Source organism: Oncorhynchus tshawytscha, linkage group LG15 (assembly GCF_018296145.1).
Source record: "Oncorhynchus tshawytscha isolate Ot180627B linkage group LG15, Otsh_v2.0, whole genome shotgun sequence".
In the NCBI taxonomy this organism is placed as follows: Eukaryota; Metazoa; Chordata; class Actinopteri; order Salmoniformes; family Salmonidae; genus Oncorhynchus; species Oncorhynchus tshawytscha.
Genome location: NC_056443.1, coordinates 2,921,194 through 2,939,561, shown reverse-complemented (window position 1 = coordinate 2,939,561; position 18,368 = coordinate 2,921,194). Strand labels below are relative to the sequence as shown.

The 18,368-nt window shown below is 40.8% G+C and overlaps 1 protein-coding gene across 7 annotated transcripts; it reads right to left on the bottom strand.

Annotated features, from left to right (window-relative positions):
• Positions 1-291: 291 nt before the first annotated feature.
• LOC112264568 (aryl hydrocarbon receptor nuclear translocator-like protein 1) lies at positions 292-17,966 on the bottom strand. 7 transcript variants are annotated; one of them, XM_024441250.2, is made up of 17 exons: positions 17,739-17,966; positions 12,828-12,990; positions 12,683-12,721; positions 12,518-12,559; positions 11,636-11,793; positions 9,679-9,764; positions 8,890-8,982; positions 8,018-8,135; positions 7,522-7,686; positions 7,091-7,322; positions 5,571-5,677; positions 5,152-5,299; positions 4,868-4,920; positions 4,661-4,772; positions 4,412-4,496; positions 2,281-2,380; positions 292-2,090 (listed from the first exon to the last, which is right to left on the bottom strand). In XM_024441250.2, the coding sequence occupies exons 1-17, from the start codon at positions 17,794-17,796 to the stop codon at positions 1,918-1,920; spliced, it is 1,932 nt and encodes a 643-aa protein (XP_024297018.1). In that variant the 5' UTR covers positions 17,797-17,966; the 3' UTR covers positions 292-1,917. The 7 variants fall into 7 exon arrangements, with proteins under 7 accessions (XP_024297018.1, XP_024297017.1, XP_024297023.1 ...); XM_024441249.2 differs by having other exon boundaries at positions 9,679-9,767; positions 17,739-17,965; XM_024441255.2 differs by having other exon boundaries at positions 7,522-7,665; positions 9,679-9,767; positions 17,739-17,965.
• Positions 17,967-18,368: the final 402 nt, after the last annotated feature.

Sequence of the window (18,368 nt, the reverse complement as noted above, 5' to 3'; positions counted from 1 at the left end):
AGGGACTTGTGAGAGTGAAGCAGAGGGACTCACTTTCTAAAGGAAGAGGGTAGTGTAAGGACCATAGTACTCCTAGGTACAATTACACTTGATTGCATTCACATTCATATTTTTTTATATTCCATCTGAATTGAAATGCAGTTTCCAGATTTTCTATATTTAAGTCATGCCTATAGATGACGATTACAAACTTTCAAGATAAAAACATAAGTTTCATATTAAACTTTGTTAATGGGTTCAGATTTGTTTTTAATGTTTAATTGCATTGCATGGTCAGAGCCAAAGAATATCAAAATTTGACATGCAGTTTATTCATTTGCTTTTCTGTGCCAGATTACTTGATTCTTTGCACATGAAGCCATGATCTTCCCTCACCCAAAAAGTTTAATAATAATCAACACTGCAGGAGTGCACACAGGCATTACAATTCAAGTCATTACGGATTCACTGATATTTCTCCCTTTTGTCCCTCATTTTGTTCCGCAACCAAAATTGCAGAACAAAACGTACAGTGCATTTAGATTGAATTACAGCAACACAGACTTCATTTATTTTCAAGCACTTGGATTTTAAGTATTTGGAAGGTGTGCAAACTTCACAGAGAGAAAGTAATGCTCTGTTCATAGCAAAGGCAGACACGGTATTGAGATTAGTTCTTGGACTAAAAGAGGCTTTCGCAATAGTTTGCTGAAGCGAGGATCAAAAGGTTGTTTGCAAGCATTATTTTCCTTGTCTGGATTAGTTTCACACCTCCACATTTCAAACAAACTAGGATGTGTTTGTATAAGGCAGATGCACAGGGATGTAGTGGAAAAGGATTAAACTGGGTAAGACCTGAATGCTGGTTGTGATGACGGGCAGTGAGTATTTTATTTGATCATTAAAAAGTTGAAGAACAGATATTTAAAACCATTGAGGATAAAACACAATCAAGCCCGAGAGCTTATTTCCATTGTGTTCCTCTAGGATAGGCAAAGCACATGCTATTGCTAACAACGCCAACGTTGCGGAATAAATGTGTAAATGCTTTCAACAAAATAAAAAGTTGTTTCTGTGCGTTTAGCCTCCATTACATCCCTGCAGGTGCATCTTAAGGGTTTTCTGTTTCAGTGTAAATAAAAACATTTCAAGAGAAGCAGCTCTACCTCTTGAGTGACTTCAGAAAAAGGAATGCTGGTGTCTTTACAATAGACACCTACACAGAAGCCTACAATGCAAGAGCAAAAAGACAGAAGAATATACAATTTCACTTTGTAATAATCGACAATGACAATTTGAGTGAAGACACGTTTGTAATGTTTCATTTCAAGTTATTCACACAAGTGATCAGTGTTCAGAGTTAATATACTTTGCAATTGATTAACCTATGCCTCCGTCCACTACCTTGGAATTTGAGTTGATCACTTTCACAGGCGGGAACCCCGAGAGTACCGAACTGCTATCGATCTGTGACCCCCCCAGATATAGGCAAACTCGGGTGGTTTTAGTACACATTCAGTTACATTGAAACATTGATCAAAAAAATCCCTACCAATTGAACCAGCTGTGTAAGCCACCAAATAGTTAGCTGGTTTTAGAGCAGGCTAGATTTCTCTTGCTGAAACTTAAACAGAGAGCTGTAGAAGTCCCTCAGAAGCACATACATCTGTTTCCTTGGTAGCGGAGCACATGAAAATAGTCCCTGGATGGAGTTCGTCTAACCATAAACTACAGAGTTAAGGACTGATGGAGTTGGGGGTCAATTCCATTTAAATTCTGGAAGTGAATTAAAATCCCAATTCAGGAATTGAACGAAATCCTCTTTGAAAGTGCTTAAATAAATAAAATGAAGTAATGTAGATAAGAATAAATATCATTTTTCAATTCTTGAATTAGAATCTAAATTCTTCTCCTGAATTCATGGCATTTGAATCTATGCTAGTGAGACCAGTGCATGTTGTCAAAGTCTACTGCGTCCCCCAGGTTGGCATCAGTCTCCAGCAGGCTCATGATGACGGCCATGGCAGCCTCGTCGTTGCTCAGGATACCGAGGCCTGGTCCCACCATGCTGTCCAGGTCCATCTGGGAGGTCTCTCCTGGGGGAGAATGGGCTGTCATCAAAATCGACCAATACACAAAGTTATGTTAGTCATATGCTAACCAAGGATAACTCTAAGTATAACTAAGTAACCCAAACATACACTTAAAACCGTCTGACTGATAACAGTCTAGGTAAATGAAAGATCATGTAAATGCATTGCTTCTAAGATGACTTAGTATAGGATTTTGAATGGTAACTACCTGTGTCCATATGTGTGTTGCTGCCAGCGTATGTGGCCCCCTTTGAAGCAGACTGTAATCTAGACTTGCTCACTGTATCAGTCACCTCCTCATTTGACATCTGCAAGAGGACAAGTGGGTACATAATAATACAGAACATCTTTGCTCTATAGATTTTTTGATACAAAGTTCCATTTACAAAACTCTTCAAGCGCAACTATTAAGAGGTGTACTATTTACCCTGGTTATTGATGAGTTAAAGTACATCAAAATATTAGAATCAGTATTACAAGTATTTAATCTATGCAATGCATGTGTTCATAGGAAGAACTCAAGTGGTTATGGTTGCGACCTGCATGTAAAAAACACCATACGCTCTCCCTTTATGCCGTAATGAAAATAGTAAAAATATATATACAGTATATCACAAAATTGAGTACACCCCTCACATTTTTGTAAATATTTGAGTATATCTTTTCATGTGACAACACTGAAGAAATGACACTTTGCTACAATGTAAAGTAGTGAGTGTACAGCTTGTATAACAGTGTAAATTTGCTGTCCCCTCAAAATAACTCAACACACAGCCATTAATGTCTAAACCGCTGGCAACAAAAGTGAGTACACCCCTCAGTGAAAATGTCCAAAATGGGCCCAATTAGCCATTTTCCCTCCCCGGTGTCATGTGACTCGTTACTGTTACAAGGTCTCAGGTGTGACTGGGGAGCAGGCGTGTTAAATTTGGTGTCATTGCTCTCACACTCCCTCATACTGACTGGTCACTGGAAATTCAACATGGCACCTCATGGCAAAGCATTCTCTGAGGATCTGAAAAAAAGAAATGTTGCTCTACATTAAGATGGCCTGGGCTATAAGAAGATTGCCAAGACCCTGAAACTGAGCTGCAGCACGGTGGCCAAGACCATACAGCGGTTTAACTGGACAGGTTCCACTCAGAACAGGCCTCGCCATGGTCAACCAAAGATGTTGAGTGCAAGTGCTCAGTGTCATATCCAGAGGTTGTCTTTGGGAAATAGACGTATGAGTGCTGCCAGCATTGCTGCAGAGGTTGAAGGGGTGGGGGGTCAGCCTGGCAGTACTCAGACCATACGCCGTACACTGCATCAAATTGGTCTGCATGGCTGTCGTCCCAGAAGGAAGCCTCTTCTAAAGATGATGCACAAGAAAGCCTGCCAACAGTTTGCTGAAGACAAGCAGACTAAGGACATGGATTACTGGAACCATGTCCTGTGGTCTGATGAGACCAAGATAAACGTATTTGGTTCAGATGGTGTCAAGCGTGTGGCGGCAACCAGGTGAGGAGTACAAAGACAAGTGTGTCTTGCCTACAATCAAGCATGGTGGTGGGAGTGTCATGGTCTGGGGCTGCATGAGTGCTGCCGGCACTGGGGAGCTACAGTTCATTGAGGGAACCATGAATGCCAACATGTACTGTGACATACTGAAGCAGAGCATGATCCCCTCCCTTCAGAGACTGGGCCGCAGGGCAGTATTCCAACATGATAACGACCCCAAACATGATAACGACCCCCCACCTCCAAGACGACCACTGCCTTCCTAAAGAAGCTGAGGGTAAAGGTGATGGACTGGCCAAGCATGTCTCCAGACCTAAACCCTATTGAGCATCTGTGGGGCATCCTCAAATGGAAGGTGGAGGAGTGCAAGGTCTCTAACATCCACCAGCTCCGTGATGTCGTCATGGAGGAGTGGAAGAGGACTCCAGTGGCCACCTGTGAAGCTCTGGTGAACTCCATGCCCAAGAGGGTTAAGGCAGTGCTGGAAAATGATGGTGGCCACAAAATATTGACACATTGGGCCCAATTTGGACATTTTCACTTAGGGGTGTACTCACTTTTGTTGCCAGCGGTTTAGACATTAATGGCTGTGTGTTGAGTTATTTTGAGGGGACAGCAAATTTACACTGTTATACAAGCTGTACACTCACTACTTTACATTGTAGCAAAGTGTCATTTCTTCAGTGTTGTCACATGAAAAGATATACTCAAATATTGACAAAAATGTGAGGGGTGTACTCACTTTTGTGATATACTGTATATAGTCAACATACAACTACTGCCTAGGGCCCTAAAGACACTGTAGGATGAGAGGTGAGGTAGGTAAGGTGACTCACGTTGGCATGAGAGGAGACCATTGGAGACCTGTCCTGAGGTGGACAGAAGGGACTGGAGGTTTCACTCGATGGAGAACAATTGACCCTGCACATTTTGGCGGTGAAAGAAAGCAGGACTAAGGCAACAAAATATTCAAAGTCATGTGCCAATAAAACAAAAAACGATGTAAGCCGACTGTACAAGCACCAGCTTCCTCCTGGTGGTCAAAGAAAGCTCTGTAAAACAATGCCATAATACACGCAACACACCTGTTGGAGTCCAAGAGCTCGTTTGCTATCTGGGTCCCTATGCTGCCAGCGTAGATCATAGTGGCCATGCCAGTGGAGATGCCAGGGATAAGGATAGTATTTTTGCTCTCTTCTGTAACAGAGGGAGGAGTCAGGACAGTGAGCTGACGTCGGTCCACACACCCAAACAACATCCAGAATGACCAGGACAAATATTCCTTTCCTTACCGTCCAACAGCTTGGAGCTGCTCGGCTGTTCAGCTTCTGTGTGACCGGGTCCCCTGTGAGTGGAGAGGGTACAGATGACAAATGACTGTACATCCCTTGTATGATGTCATTAGTACAGCGCTGAGGACTCTCGAACAACAGCTACATTTTGGGTCCAAAATGGGACAATTTTGACTGAACTTGTGTCTTGATTCGAAGCAGATTATTAAATTAAATGTATTTTACTGAATATCATTATAGATTGTTCAACTCACAATCTAGACCTAATGTGAAAAGGCACTTACAAAACTCGGTTTGTTGACACAATAAACTCAATTTCTTTGGTCCACGGGTTTATAAAACTAAACCACTGACTTTGAAGCATGACGAAGGAGCCAAGTTTTGTTTTGAACTTGTAGCAGCTGGTCTCAATCTTCTCTTTACTGCGGAGAACTGTTGAGACACAAAACAGCACATCTATCACTGAAATGTGCTTGTTTTAGTCATGAATCCCCCCAATAAAAAACAAATAATGCACAGGTTATTATAGTGTAATCACCATTTTACCTTGCGACAAAGGTAAGAACCTGTTAATCTTCTGCAACCCAAAATAAAGTGCAACCGAAATATAATTCATATCTGTTTGAGCACCTTGCACATCTGGAGAACATATGACTCTCACCTATACGTAGATACGAAAGACAACCAAAGTATTCTCCATTACCTTTCCTGTGTGTCTCTGCGAGGGGTCGCAGGTCTTCCTGGTGGAAGTACTCATAACAAGAGGTCCCCAGTAGTTCCTGTGGCAAATAGCCCAGAACAGTAGTGGCTCTGAAGGACAGAGACAAGGATGCTGTTATTCTCTCTAAACCTACTACAGTCCCAGGTTGATATCTTCTGTCCACTTACCAGCTCTAACTATGTACATCATTTCAGAATGGCACAATAAATACTACCTATAATCATCAATATACATGATGCAGACTTTCTGTTTCTATGGAAAAGAGTATATGGAATGGTTGTCAAACATTTGACCACGGTAAAGTGAGCTGGGTTCTTGTTCCCTGAATTGGGATGAAATGCCAAAGTAGAAGGAATCTCACTCAAAAGCAACAAAAAGAAAACTACTTACAGATAATATGAATTATACTGTAAACATAAATCAAATTGGACTGACGCGTTCAATGCACTCTCTGCTGTTGGTCAGAAGATCTCACCACCAGTGTTACATTTTAGGACAGCCTGGGTCACAATAATAAATTCACATATGTTAAAGGGCTCCTGTTGTGAAGTGAAGCTAACTATTTGACAACCGATAAGTAAAAAGGTCTTTATCTTGACATGCTTACTATATGAAAAACAATATTTCCAACACAATGTTCCAAGTAAACATTTTTCAATTCATAATCTGTATTTCAAACCAATAGTACTAGTATTGTACTGCTGCCATCTCTTGAAATAATCAGTACAGTCATCTCTTCAAGGGGTATATTGTCTCACTTGGAATGCATTCAGACCAGTTCCCGGAAAACTTGGGGTAACCCCATTACACTTACAGCCACTGTGGTATGGGTAGGGGGTGCCATGGCAAACCCTATCCAAGATGACTGCCTGCCAGGCCTGCCTTAACCAACGTCATTGCTTTTCTCTTTATTTGTTTCTTTCTTTCGCTGTTAATACAAGCACAGGTTGGGTTACCCAGGGTATAACTGTAATGTTAACCAAGGCCAATTTAACTTACCGTAGCCTTGGCTAACATTACAGTATGTATCAAAACATACTCAACTCAGCTGAAAGAGATCGAATATGAACAAAAGACTGAGAACAATACGCTATGAAAGTTACCAGGAAGTGACTGCCCCTCAACCTTGTAGTTTTTTAACTTTTGTAGGCTTTTTGAATGGTCTTCAATGGGCAAAAACGTAGCGCAATGGTCTTAAGTGCAAAAACTCAGCAAAAACAAATATATATATATATACTACGAATTTGATTATATAATCGTGAAGCCAGTTCAAAAGATTAGCGGACTTGATCCAGAAGTAAATCGAAAGGGGCGGTTACTTTCACAGGGTATAGATTCAGTTTTATTTCCCTCTCAGTGTTTTTCATCAGGTGAAGGATATGCCCACAATGCCCCCTTATGAACAGTATTGGTTCAAAATTATGCCAACACTTTCCAAGAATATTTAATAATGAGCGAAAATCGCAAAAAGGTTTGTGGAGGGGGTAAGAGGCACAACTTACTGTTGGTCCACGAAGGTGAACTTGCCGTCAATTGCAAAGCGAGTGACAAACTGGGTGGGTTTGACCTTGACCTCTAGTGAGGGCTGACAGGCATTGTTAGGGTGAACACGGCACACAGCGACCAGGCAGGACAGATGGGTGAACTCGTTATCGTCACTCTCAGCATCCAGCTGGGTGGAAGGCCAACTCCGCATGTAACCAGTGCAATGGACAGTGCAGTATCGCTGAGACTCTACAGGGGGAGACAGTGTACATAAAACACGTGTTTACATTTAACCCCCATATGCAATTCCAATCATGGCCCTATCAGGGCTAACCTCAGTGAGATGGAATCAAGAAAAATAAATTGTGCTTCTGGGTTGATGACCACCACGTTTCTCTCTGCTCTTACGATGTATTTAGTGAAAGTCCTTTCTGCATGGCTCTCTCACCCTTTTTCTTGGAGCTGCTGGGCTGGATGGTTTTGTCTTCTGTCTTCATAACTGTTCTGCTGTGCTTCATGCGGCAGAAGAAGGAGCGCCGTGCCCCTGTACACAGTTGAACTGCTCCCACAGGAAGGTCCTGCACCTGTAACCCTGCTAAAGAACCGGGAGAGCCTATGATACAACAACATCATATTATATTTACAATATAAAATAACACATTGAAGACATAATATAAAAAATATGAATCTGTGACCTCAATAGAGACCGAGAGCAAAGTGGAAACCAGTAAAGCAACAACAAACAGAACCCAGGCTCTCTGCTCTTTCCCCTGTGCTAATAGAACTGAGATAAAAGCTGCAACTTTCTTTACAGTAATACCGTTATAGTGGTGACATAGCTTTAACTGCATCTCAACAAGACACAAACAAAACAGAACACAGAGAGAAATAGATATGAAAGTACCAGCATCAGATACATTTAAATGAAGTCTTTGCAGACTTACTTTTGGCATCTATGAGCCGTTCGCGAGGGTATAATCCTGAGGCTGACAGCTGCTCTTTCACTTTACTAATGTCCTTCGGGTGGACATAATCAAAAAGACTCTGTCCAATTAGTTCCAACTGTAAACAAAAACAGCACTTTAATTATCAGAACCAAAATATTCATCTCAGAACTCGGAACCAAATCTTGTGTGAGCTAGCTAGCCAACTATACTTCTGAACTAGGGGAAACAAATGATTCAGATCCCCACTTCAGAACCACCTGAACTTTCTGGTTAAACCTCCGGTCTCCACTTCAAGCATCATCTCCACAATATAAAGCATGAAACAGATTCAGGTATAACTTTACTATAGTACAGATATTACAAGGTACTAAAAGAGAATTTCAGTATTTTACAATTTAATGTTAGATAGTTTCTCATCCTGCAAGTAATCAATGGGCCAGGAGAAAATATAATCCATGGTTCAGTTTTCTTTAGACAGCCACTACAAACGTCTGCTAACTTTAGCCACCGCTAGCTAAAAATCAATGGGAGTGGTAGGGGCATGGGGTGCCTGTTACAAATGGCCAAAGAAAACCAAACCATGGAACTAAATGAATGGAATAAACACTGTTAAGTAATGACCTCTTTTTAAAGTTGTCATTGAGAGTATTTAAGTGGATAATAGATAGGATTGAGTGATGGGGACATTGTTGGAATCCACCTCAATAATTAGCTTTAGCTTTAGAATGTAGTAGTAAATTAAGACTACCAGACCTGCTTATTGTATATTATGAACTGGGTGAATGCTGATTGGCTGAAAGCCGTGGTATATCAGACCGTATACCACACCCCCTCAGGCTTTATTGCTTAAGTATAACCAGTTCACTGACCCGACTGTAGTTGAGGAACTTGGAGACGGATTCTGAGGTAAAGACGATCTTCCCCCTGTCACAACTCACCACGAACAGGAACCCATCTGCAGCCTGGGGAAATGAGACACGGCACAATCTCAATATATTTCATTCTGGATCCATGAAAACGCTGACACTGCTACAGTGTATGAACCATCCGTGTGTATCCACTCTCTCTGTTTACTCTAAAATGGAAGACTCTGTGTGACAAACATGCACACTTGTGGGAGATCAGAGCTGGCAAAGGTTATACAACAGAACACTCCAAGCGAAAGAACTGGCTACTTCTATATTTAATTCTACATTGAACTGAGCAGTTGACACATCCTTTTCTAATTAGGAATTTCGCAGAGTAAAGTTAGTTAGCAACTGAATGGAAAAATACTGTAGCAAACCAAGAGGGTACACCTGTGGTACTGTCCATAAAATAAAGTGTAGACTTAAAGTCTGAAGAAGAAACATGTCCACCATGTTCTCATAACTTTGGATAAAATTTGGCTTTTGAAAATAAAAACCATTGTAGATTTGACCTCATTATTGTAATTATAAAGGAATAACCCTAGACCCATTTATTATTGGTTAATATTATATTTCCCATATCCCAAATTCTCAGCTAGTTTTGGAGCCTAGTAGACCCAACACACAAAAACTATAACTCGACACACTACATAATCCTACCCCACTGTTGTGACTGCTGCCACAATACCAAATGGGCTTGATTTTGGTTGATTGGAGAAAGAGATTGAGACAGATTGAAGGGCGGCCTACCGTGAGCACCAGGTGCTTGAGATCATCCTGAGGCAGAAACGAAGGCTTGCGTTTGTAATTAACATCAGTAAAGGAACTGCTAGCACCTGCTGTGGAGACGAACACAGCACTGAGCTGTTAGTCTGTGTTGTACCTGTCCCTTAGGAGCTCAACATTTCTATCATAACTTGAGTTAAAAATACATATGAATATTAAATCTTTATACAACACCAGTCAAAAGTTTGGACACACATACTCCTTCAATGGTTTTTCTTTACTTTGACTATTTTCTACATTGTAGAATAATAGTGAAGACATCAAAACTATGAAATAACACACATATAATCATGTAGTAACCAAAAAGTGATAAACAAATCAAAATATCATGTAGTAACCAAAAAGTGATAAACAAATCAAAATATATTTTTTATTTGATATTCTTCAAAGTAGCCACCCTTTGCCAAGATGACAGCCTTGCACACTCTTGGTATTCTCTCAACCAGCTTCACCTGTAATGTTTTTCCAGCAGTCTTGTGGGCTGATTTTCCTTCCCTCTGAGGTCCAACTCATCTCAATTGGGTTGAGGTCGGGGGATTGTGGAGGCCAGGTCATCTGATGCAGCAATCCATCACTCTCCTTCTTGGTCAAATAGCCCTTACATAGCCTGGAGGTGTGTTTTTGGTCATTGTCCTGTTGAAAAACAAATGATAGTCCCACTGTGCGCAAATCAGACGGGATGTCGTATCGCTGCAGAATGCTGTGGTAGCCATGCTGAATAAGTGTGCCAAGAATTCTAGATAAATCACTGACAGTGTCACCAGCAACACACCTCCACACCTCCTCCTCCATGCTTCACGGTGGGAACCACACATGCGGAGATCATCCTTTTACCTACTCTGCGTCTCACAAAGACACGGTGGTTAAAATCCAAGAATCTCAAATTTGGACTCATCAGACCAAAGGACAGACTTCCACCAGTCTAATGTCCATTGTTTGTGTTTCTTGGCCCAAGCAAGTCTCTTCTTATTATTGGTGTCCTTTAATAGTGGTTTCTTTGCAGCAATTCGACCATCAAGGCTCCTCTGAACAGTTGATATTGAGATGTGTCTGTTACTTGAACTCTGTGAAGCATTTATTTTGGATGCAATCTGAGGTGCAGTTAACTCTAATGAACTTATCCTCTGCAGCAGAGTTAACTCTGGGTCTTCCTTTCTTGTGGCGGTCCTCATGAGAGCCAGTTTCATCATATCACTTGATGATCACTTTTTGCGACTGCACTTGAAGTTCTTGACATTTTCTGCATTGACTGACCTTCATGTCTTAAAGTAATGATGGAATGTCATTTCTCTTTGCTTATTTGAGCTGTTCTTGACATAATATGGACTTGAGTCTTTTACCAAATAGGGCTATCTTCTGTATACCACCCCTACATTGTCACAACACAACTGATTGACTCAAACACATTAAGGAAAGAAATTCCACAAATTATCTTTTAATTAACAAGGCACACCTGTTAATTGAAATGCATTCCAGGTGACTACCTCATGAAGCTGGTTGAGAGAATGCCACGAGTGTGCAAAGCTGTCACCAGGGCAAAGTGTGGCTACTTTGAAGAATCTCAAATATAAAATATATTTTGATTTGTTTAACACTTGTTTGGTTACTACATGATTCCATGTGTGTTTTTTCATAGTTTTGATGTCTTCACTATTACTTTATAATGTAGTAGAAATAGTACAAATATTGAAAAACCCTTGAATGAGTAGGTGTGTCCAAACATTTGACTGGTACTATATATTATCAGCAATGAACCAAGTTATTTGTGCACAGCTGTGTATTTTGCAGCCATCGTGTGTCCTAGGATCTAACTGCATTAGTATAGCTTCATGAGACCTACCTTAAAGAGATGTGTGGTGTTGCAAAGATTGCCTGGTGTGGTACTGTGTTGTAAGGACAGTTTAGGGATGATGAGGCCTACCTTTCAGGGCTTTGAGGTGCTGCACAGCCATTCGCAGCACAGTGAGTTTGTCAAGCTTTCTGGCTATGGGGTTACAGGAGGGGATCATGGCTGACAGCTCGTCGATAAGGGTGTTCATTTTGTCCCTCCGCCGCTTTTCAATTTGGCTGTGTGGCTCCCTTTGAGTGAGGGCACAATTACACTTATTTGTCTCTCTCACACATATCTCACACACTTAAGTATACAGGTGTCTGATGGGTTGCTATCAAGTCAGCATGATATAATTTATAAAAGCAACAACACATGAAAGCGTGTGTGTTATTGTTATTATTGGCGTTACATTTATGTGGTCATTCGCATCATGCCACCAGCTTCAACTGTATTATTAGAGTATTAGGTTATATATAATATTAAAGTATCCTCCTGTTTTTTAACGCTAGTGCAGTCAAAAATGTGATTTTCCTGTGTTTTATATATTTTCACATGGGGTTGGAATAATACTGTGAAATTTATGATAATGTCCTTTTAGTGTAAGAGCTGTTTGAAATGACCGCCTGAAATTTCAGCCAGTTTTGGTGGGATGGAGTTTTGGCCTGCCTGGTGACATCACCAGGCGGTAAATTAGTTAAGAGGCCAATAAGAGAGTTCCAAATTGCTTTTCAGTTTTCCCCTCCCCACTCAGACCACTCCCAGACAGTCCTAGAGAAATTCTTGCTTGAAAAACTGCTCTTGCTAAGAAGATATTTTTGTTTATTTTCGACCATTTTGATTGAAAACAATCACAGTAAGGTACTTAATTGTTACCCAGAAATGATTTGATATTGAGATGTTTTTTAAACGGCTGCATTTGGTCTTGAACTCCCTTTCAATATACCAAATGAATATGTATGCCCAGGCTCTTACCTGAAGCATTTTATTTTCACCTGTTGATCATCATCTTCCGATCTGAATTGGAATGGGAAATATATATTATTTAAAATGATTCAATTCAACACTTGGCCTGGCCCTGAGAGATCTTGCCAAGATTAGTGCTGAAATAAAATTCATTACTAAAGAATCTTCAAATACCTGCTCTGTTCCTCCTCTATTTGAGCATCACCATTTTCCCTGCAAGACATGGAGAACATAAAATATAAGTCCACCGGGTAAGAGACAAAAATAAGAATGTTATTTTTATCCTGCTTTATGAAAGGTGAGGTCTCTCTGCTCTTACCTGTTGTCTATATCCCCCTTCCGTTTCCTAGACAGCTCTTGGATTGGCATGGCTCCTGCCAGGTGAGGGGTTATGACATCAGGCATGGCTCCTGCCAGATGGGGCGTTATGACATCAGGCCGAGAAACAGGAAGGCTATTGGTTTGTCCTAACTGCAAGGGTCCTAAACCACAGACACAAGAACCATACAAAACTGATACAATAATTTTGATTTCTCATTATTTGTCATTCATCCAATGTCAAATGCAATGCATTATTGTAGCGCTGACACCCTTATGGAGGCCTTGAGACAAAATGGGTTGGTGTTTTGTTTAATTCCCCTGGTTTTTTATATCTGCCAATGTTGAAAACCTCCATGAAGAACATTCACATATCCTGATCCTCAACTGAAACCATCAACTGATGACTGAGAAAATAAAATAACGAATGCTTGCAGTTACTTGCTTTCCTCAGAAGATGGCACAAATACCAACTCAATGGATGTTGACCTCAAGCTGCCTTGGATTGTAACTTAATATTGTGTAAAAAGTTTTCAAAATAATAATAATTTTAAACCATCTTATAAATATAAATGTTCTTGTGGTGATCAGTCACATGATAAGAGTGTATGCACTAACTAACAACCACTTGAGAGGACTGTAAATAAACTCTCAATTGTAAGCCCATTGACAAATGTTCCTTAGTGTAAATTAATTTCAGTTCAGTTCAGATAACTGGAAATGGCCTTCCAGCTTGTAACTAGTAATCTTGAAAGCCATAAACCTGGCAGGTGGGGTGAATGAACTCTCCAACCTAAATCAGCCTACGAGACACCAACCTCTGGCACTGACAGTTTCTCCCGGCTGTCATGTAGCACGTGATGAGTTTCCATGTAGCAAGTAAAAGTCACCATAAGAGGGCGTCTAACCACTCACTGGCTTTATCCCAGTTTCCCCCAGCATGCAGCACGTGATGGTTTCTGCTATCGCCTTACTTCACTGCTTATATAATGCTGTAACATTGACCTACTTCCTGCACAACTCCCCATTATACTGTAAGCAGTGATATTTTATATAAAATATTGTTTAAAAGGGGGAAGATCTTTTGGGATTCTAATGCAAACAAATGTTTACGAATAATGAATAATGAATTAACCTTGGCTATGTCTAGAAATTTTGGGGTCATTTCTGATAGAGGTGGAATGCAGAAAATATTCCAGCCCTGCCCTCTCTCTTCCTTTTCCTGCAGGCATCTCACCAAGCATGAGAAACTGTAGTAGCATAGAAGCAAAACAAGTGGAAAAATTCCACAGGTAGAGATGGTAGTGGAACTATGGTAATTGTAATCATTTAGCTAATTCTGTAGTTGTATCATCATGTAGGGTTAATCTTTATTTATTTATTTTTCCATTTTCATGAAAATAGTTAAGACAAATCTGACAAAGTTTGTTGCCCAATCAAGTAGAAACATTGTGGCTTTTGGATGTTTGACTATGACAGTGAGCAGCTCAGGGTTGAGGTACATTTAGAATGTACACTAACATTTATTAACTAAAAATTGATATAAATTAGAACATCATACATTTCATAAAATCCAACACAATTGTAAAGGGAAGAGTGAAGATCCCTATTTTGCAGTAACTAACTTAAGGGGAAGACAATGTCATATCAAATACAATTAGGTAGTTGTGTGGGGAAATGGTTGTGCTACACGTCCGTTTCGTTGACCCAGTTTGGATCAAAGTTCATCAGGGGACCGGAGCAACCCCTGGTAAATACGCAGCAGTCATTTCCTGGCTAGGCCAGCCTCTCTCCATGTCATATCCTGCTGTTGTGACTGAGCAAAGCAGTTAACCCTTAAATGCTCAGAGTGCTTCCGACCCCTTAGGGTGTGTGTGTCTTGGGGGGATTGGGATACAAGCAGAAACTCGTTTCTGTTCTCTGAAAGTAAAAATTCACAGTACTCTTCTTAAATGTTGATCCAGTTCTTGACGCCAATAGGAGATGCAGAGGGAAACGCAAACACACTGACAACTGAGAACCAGACATCAACAAGTTCACTGGTTGTGCAGGACATGAGTGGGTGGTGCAGAAACCAGGTCAATTGAATCACCTTGATTACACTTCTGGTCCTGGCTTCCTAAGAGATGACTGTATGGCAAGTGAGGCCTGTGTGACGGAGTGAGAAGGCTGTGCACTGGAGCTCGATAACGCAGCAACGGAACCTTCCATGGATGATGCTCTCTTCTGGCTGGATAAATGTGGTGAGGATCGCACTACTCCATTGGTCCAAGTCTTCAGCTGATGATGATAATGATGAAGACCCTGGCAGTCACAGCCATATAAATGGACCCTCAAAAGGACTCTCCTTCATCAGATGAGCTTCCTGTGGCTGGTTCTACTGGTGCTGGTGCCTCATAATCAACCTCCCCTATCCCTCACTACTCACCTGTCGCTCTCACACAAGAACCCCAGTGTGTCGATAGGGTCTATGGTACAACTAGAACATTCATGTCTAAAAGTTGATTAGACAGCACAGCAGTATGATGTTATGGCAGTATCTAGTTAAAGCTGTATGCCATTATGGCAGTATCTAATTAAGGCAGTATGAAGTTATGGCAGTATCTAGTTAAGGCAGTATGACGTTATGGCAGTATCTAGTTAAGGCAGTATTGGTCAGTGGTGAGTATCCGAGTTCAGAATCCCTATTATATTCACTGGAAAAAAGTATGTAGTTTATTACCTGATAGTTATTAGGTAATAGTGTCCAGGTTTACACTAGTTATTAGTGTCCAGGTTTACATTATGCACTTTATTCTCATCTCCCCATCATAACCCCGCCCCCTCATGGAAAAAGGGAAGTTCCATTGAAGTTGTCCTGCACAAACCTCTTCATCAATCTTACATGTAAAAGCCTAGAATGAATTATGGGTTAATCATTAATGGCTAATCATACCTCCTTGTGTTTGCACATTTTCTTTCAGAGGAATCTGAGCTTTACACGTCACTTAATTTAAGGAAGCTTGTTTTTCTTATCTGAAAATAGATCCAATCCTTTGGCTGTCTTTTAAGTCAAGAAAAGAAAGGCAACTCTACACCGGTCACACTTGCCAATCTGACTACTTCACCTGAGAGCCATTCCCCTTCACTCCCACAGGAATCACCCCCACACCAACCACTGCACTGGTTTTGAATAATACTATGGGCCAGGCAAAATGGCAATACCATGTTGGACACATGCATACATAAGATGAGGTACAATATTAAGAAAGAGGGCTGACAGTAGAATACATTTTGTTTATTCAATATACAAAACAGAGGGAATACATCTTGTAATGGAGGAATCTATGCTATTCAGGTGAAGTACAGTTGACTGTTGGCAATACGGTTTTAACAATTGGTTGCCTAACAGAGTGCTATGTAATACATTATTTCCTCTGTCCATTCTCTTTATCCATTCCTGTGTAACGTTTGTCATCCTAGAACACCTTTAGGTCTGGTACTACTTTAAGTGCAATCATTATTAAGTCAGGAATAAATAAATATTGTTACAGAAATTGAGTGTTAAGCCTACAACACCATTAAGAATTGTCAACCAATGTCAAAATGTTTGCCTCATATTTGACACGTGCAGCTTGTGTTTGAAAAGTTATCAAATTATAGGCTCTGGTGTTTTACAAAATAACTGAACACTAGCCTACATAGCCTAAACAAGTTACTATAGTCATATTGGCCAAAGCGCAGCTAGCCTATTTGATGTAGCATATAGGCTCAATTAAAATGTGTCAGGCAGGCCTATACATTTTTTACTCATGTTTTATGCTGCAAATAGGTATTATTTTCAAGGGACCATATTCAACTACATTCATAACACGTACGGTATTGGATGTTATGGTCAAATTACAGAATGGGAAATTGCGTTATTAAGCATGAATGCAGAATATTAGCCTAGTTTGCACGTTCGGGAAGGAACAATACTTGTTTTGGGCTGCGTTCCAATAAATCCACCCACCCACTTTAAGAATTTGGAAACTGTTTCATAACCCAACTCTTGGAAATATTCTTTAACATTTTACCATGCATCGCCAAAATCACAATGTGGTCATGGAGATCAGTTTACGAACATGTGGCAATGCATCAGAATGCTTTAGACATCGGAAATTCTCGTCACCAAAAGTACAAACTTGCCGCGATACATTGAAATTCTACAACTATGAAAACCTGTAAAATAGGCTATGACTTTAGGCTATCCAAACACATATATAAAACACAATTTAGGCAATACGTGCGACTGAACAGGAAATGGTGCAAGCATTATCCACGCATAAATTACGTGATTGGTGCCATTTTATTTGATTAACAGGCTAACCGACATAGACTATTAGTCTAAGCAAAAATACCAAAGGGATGAACATAAGATCTATTGACCGCCATTGAAAAGTCAGCTGAATAGTTTTACACCAGGTTTACCATAAATACAATTCCACCATGCACATGTTGTAATAAAATCACACCAAATCCTACCTGCGAAATTACATGGTAGAATGCCACAAATATGGCCAAAATTATCAAATTTCCACGATCGCGTCCCAGGACTTCCTCGAGTGTACGTTTGCTCCACTGATCTACTGACCTACATTTTGGGGAATAACCAGAATTGTTTTCAAAGCGAAAGAAACAGCTCCCCTCAAATCCCAAACGGCGCATAGCATCGACTACAATAAACTATTATCACCTCATAGTCTAGAGAATTCACACGTGGTGCTTTCAAGACAACTCGGAAAGATCAGAACCTCCCAAGTGAGAATTTGCGTACGGTTTTTGCGTAGATGTTCCTATTGGTTGATTCTGATCCTTTTCAAACGTGAAACCCAGAGCTCAGTTTCCGAGTTCCAAGTTGTCTTGAACGCGGTACAAGTAGGTCTACCAGTACCTGTTCGTTTGTCTGCGGTCCCGTCATTGCCGCCGGCGGCAAAATTCTCTTTGGACATGGCTGGAGCCGGTCAGCAGCAGCCCGGCGCCGCAGAACATGAGGAAGTGGTAGTGTAGCCTAAATGTGGTAGAAATAGCCTACTGTAGAAGAGGCGGGGGATTGTAAACGTACTTTATTTTTTCCTCCTCTCTCTGTACTAAGGCGGGGAGGGGGGTAGACATAAAAACGTAGACCTACACGTGCAAGGATAAAGTAGCCTCCTGGGTAATGAGGACACAACTCCAGGAAAACGCGGAAGAGGTCAATCTGTCTCCTCCTATATCACCACTACACTCGCATTCATTCACCCAACCACCCGTGAAGGGGACACTCTGTCCATTGCATTCATACACACACACACAAGTGTTTCGTAGGCTATAGTCTAACCCAGAGCAAGTAGAACAAACATTCATGAAACACAGATTCGTTCATTTTATCCTCTAAACTGATAGGCTACAAAGTGTAATTTTTCATGTATTTGAGGGAAAAGTGGTTGTCTAAATAGGCTACGACACAGGCTCCCTATAATTGAATGGTTTCGTGTTGTGAGTGAGCACTGCTTTCTCGTGTAAATATCCGTGTCCAACCTGA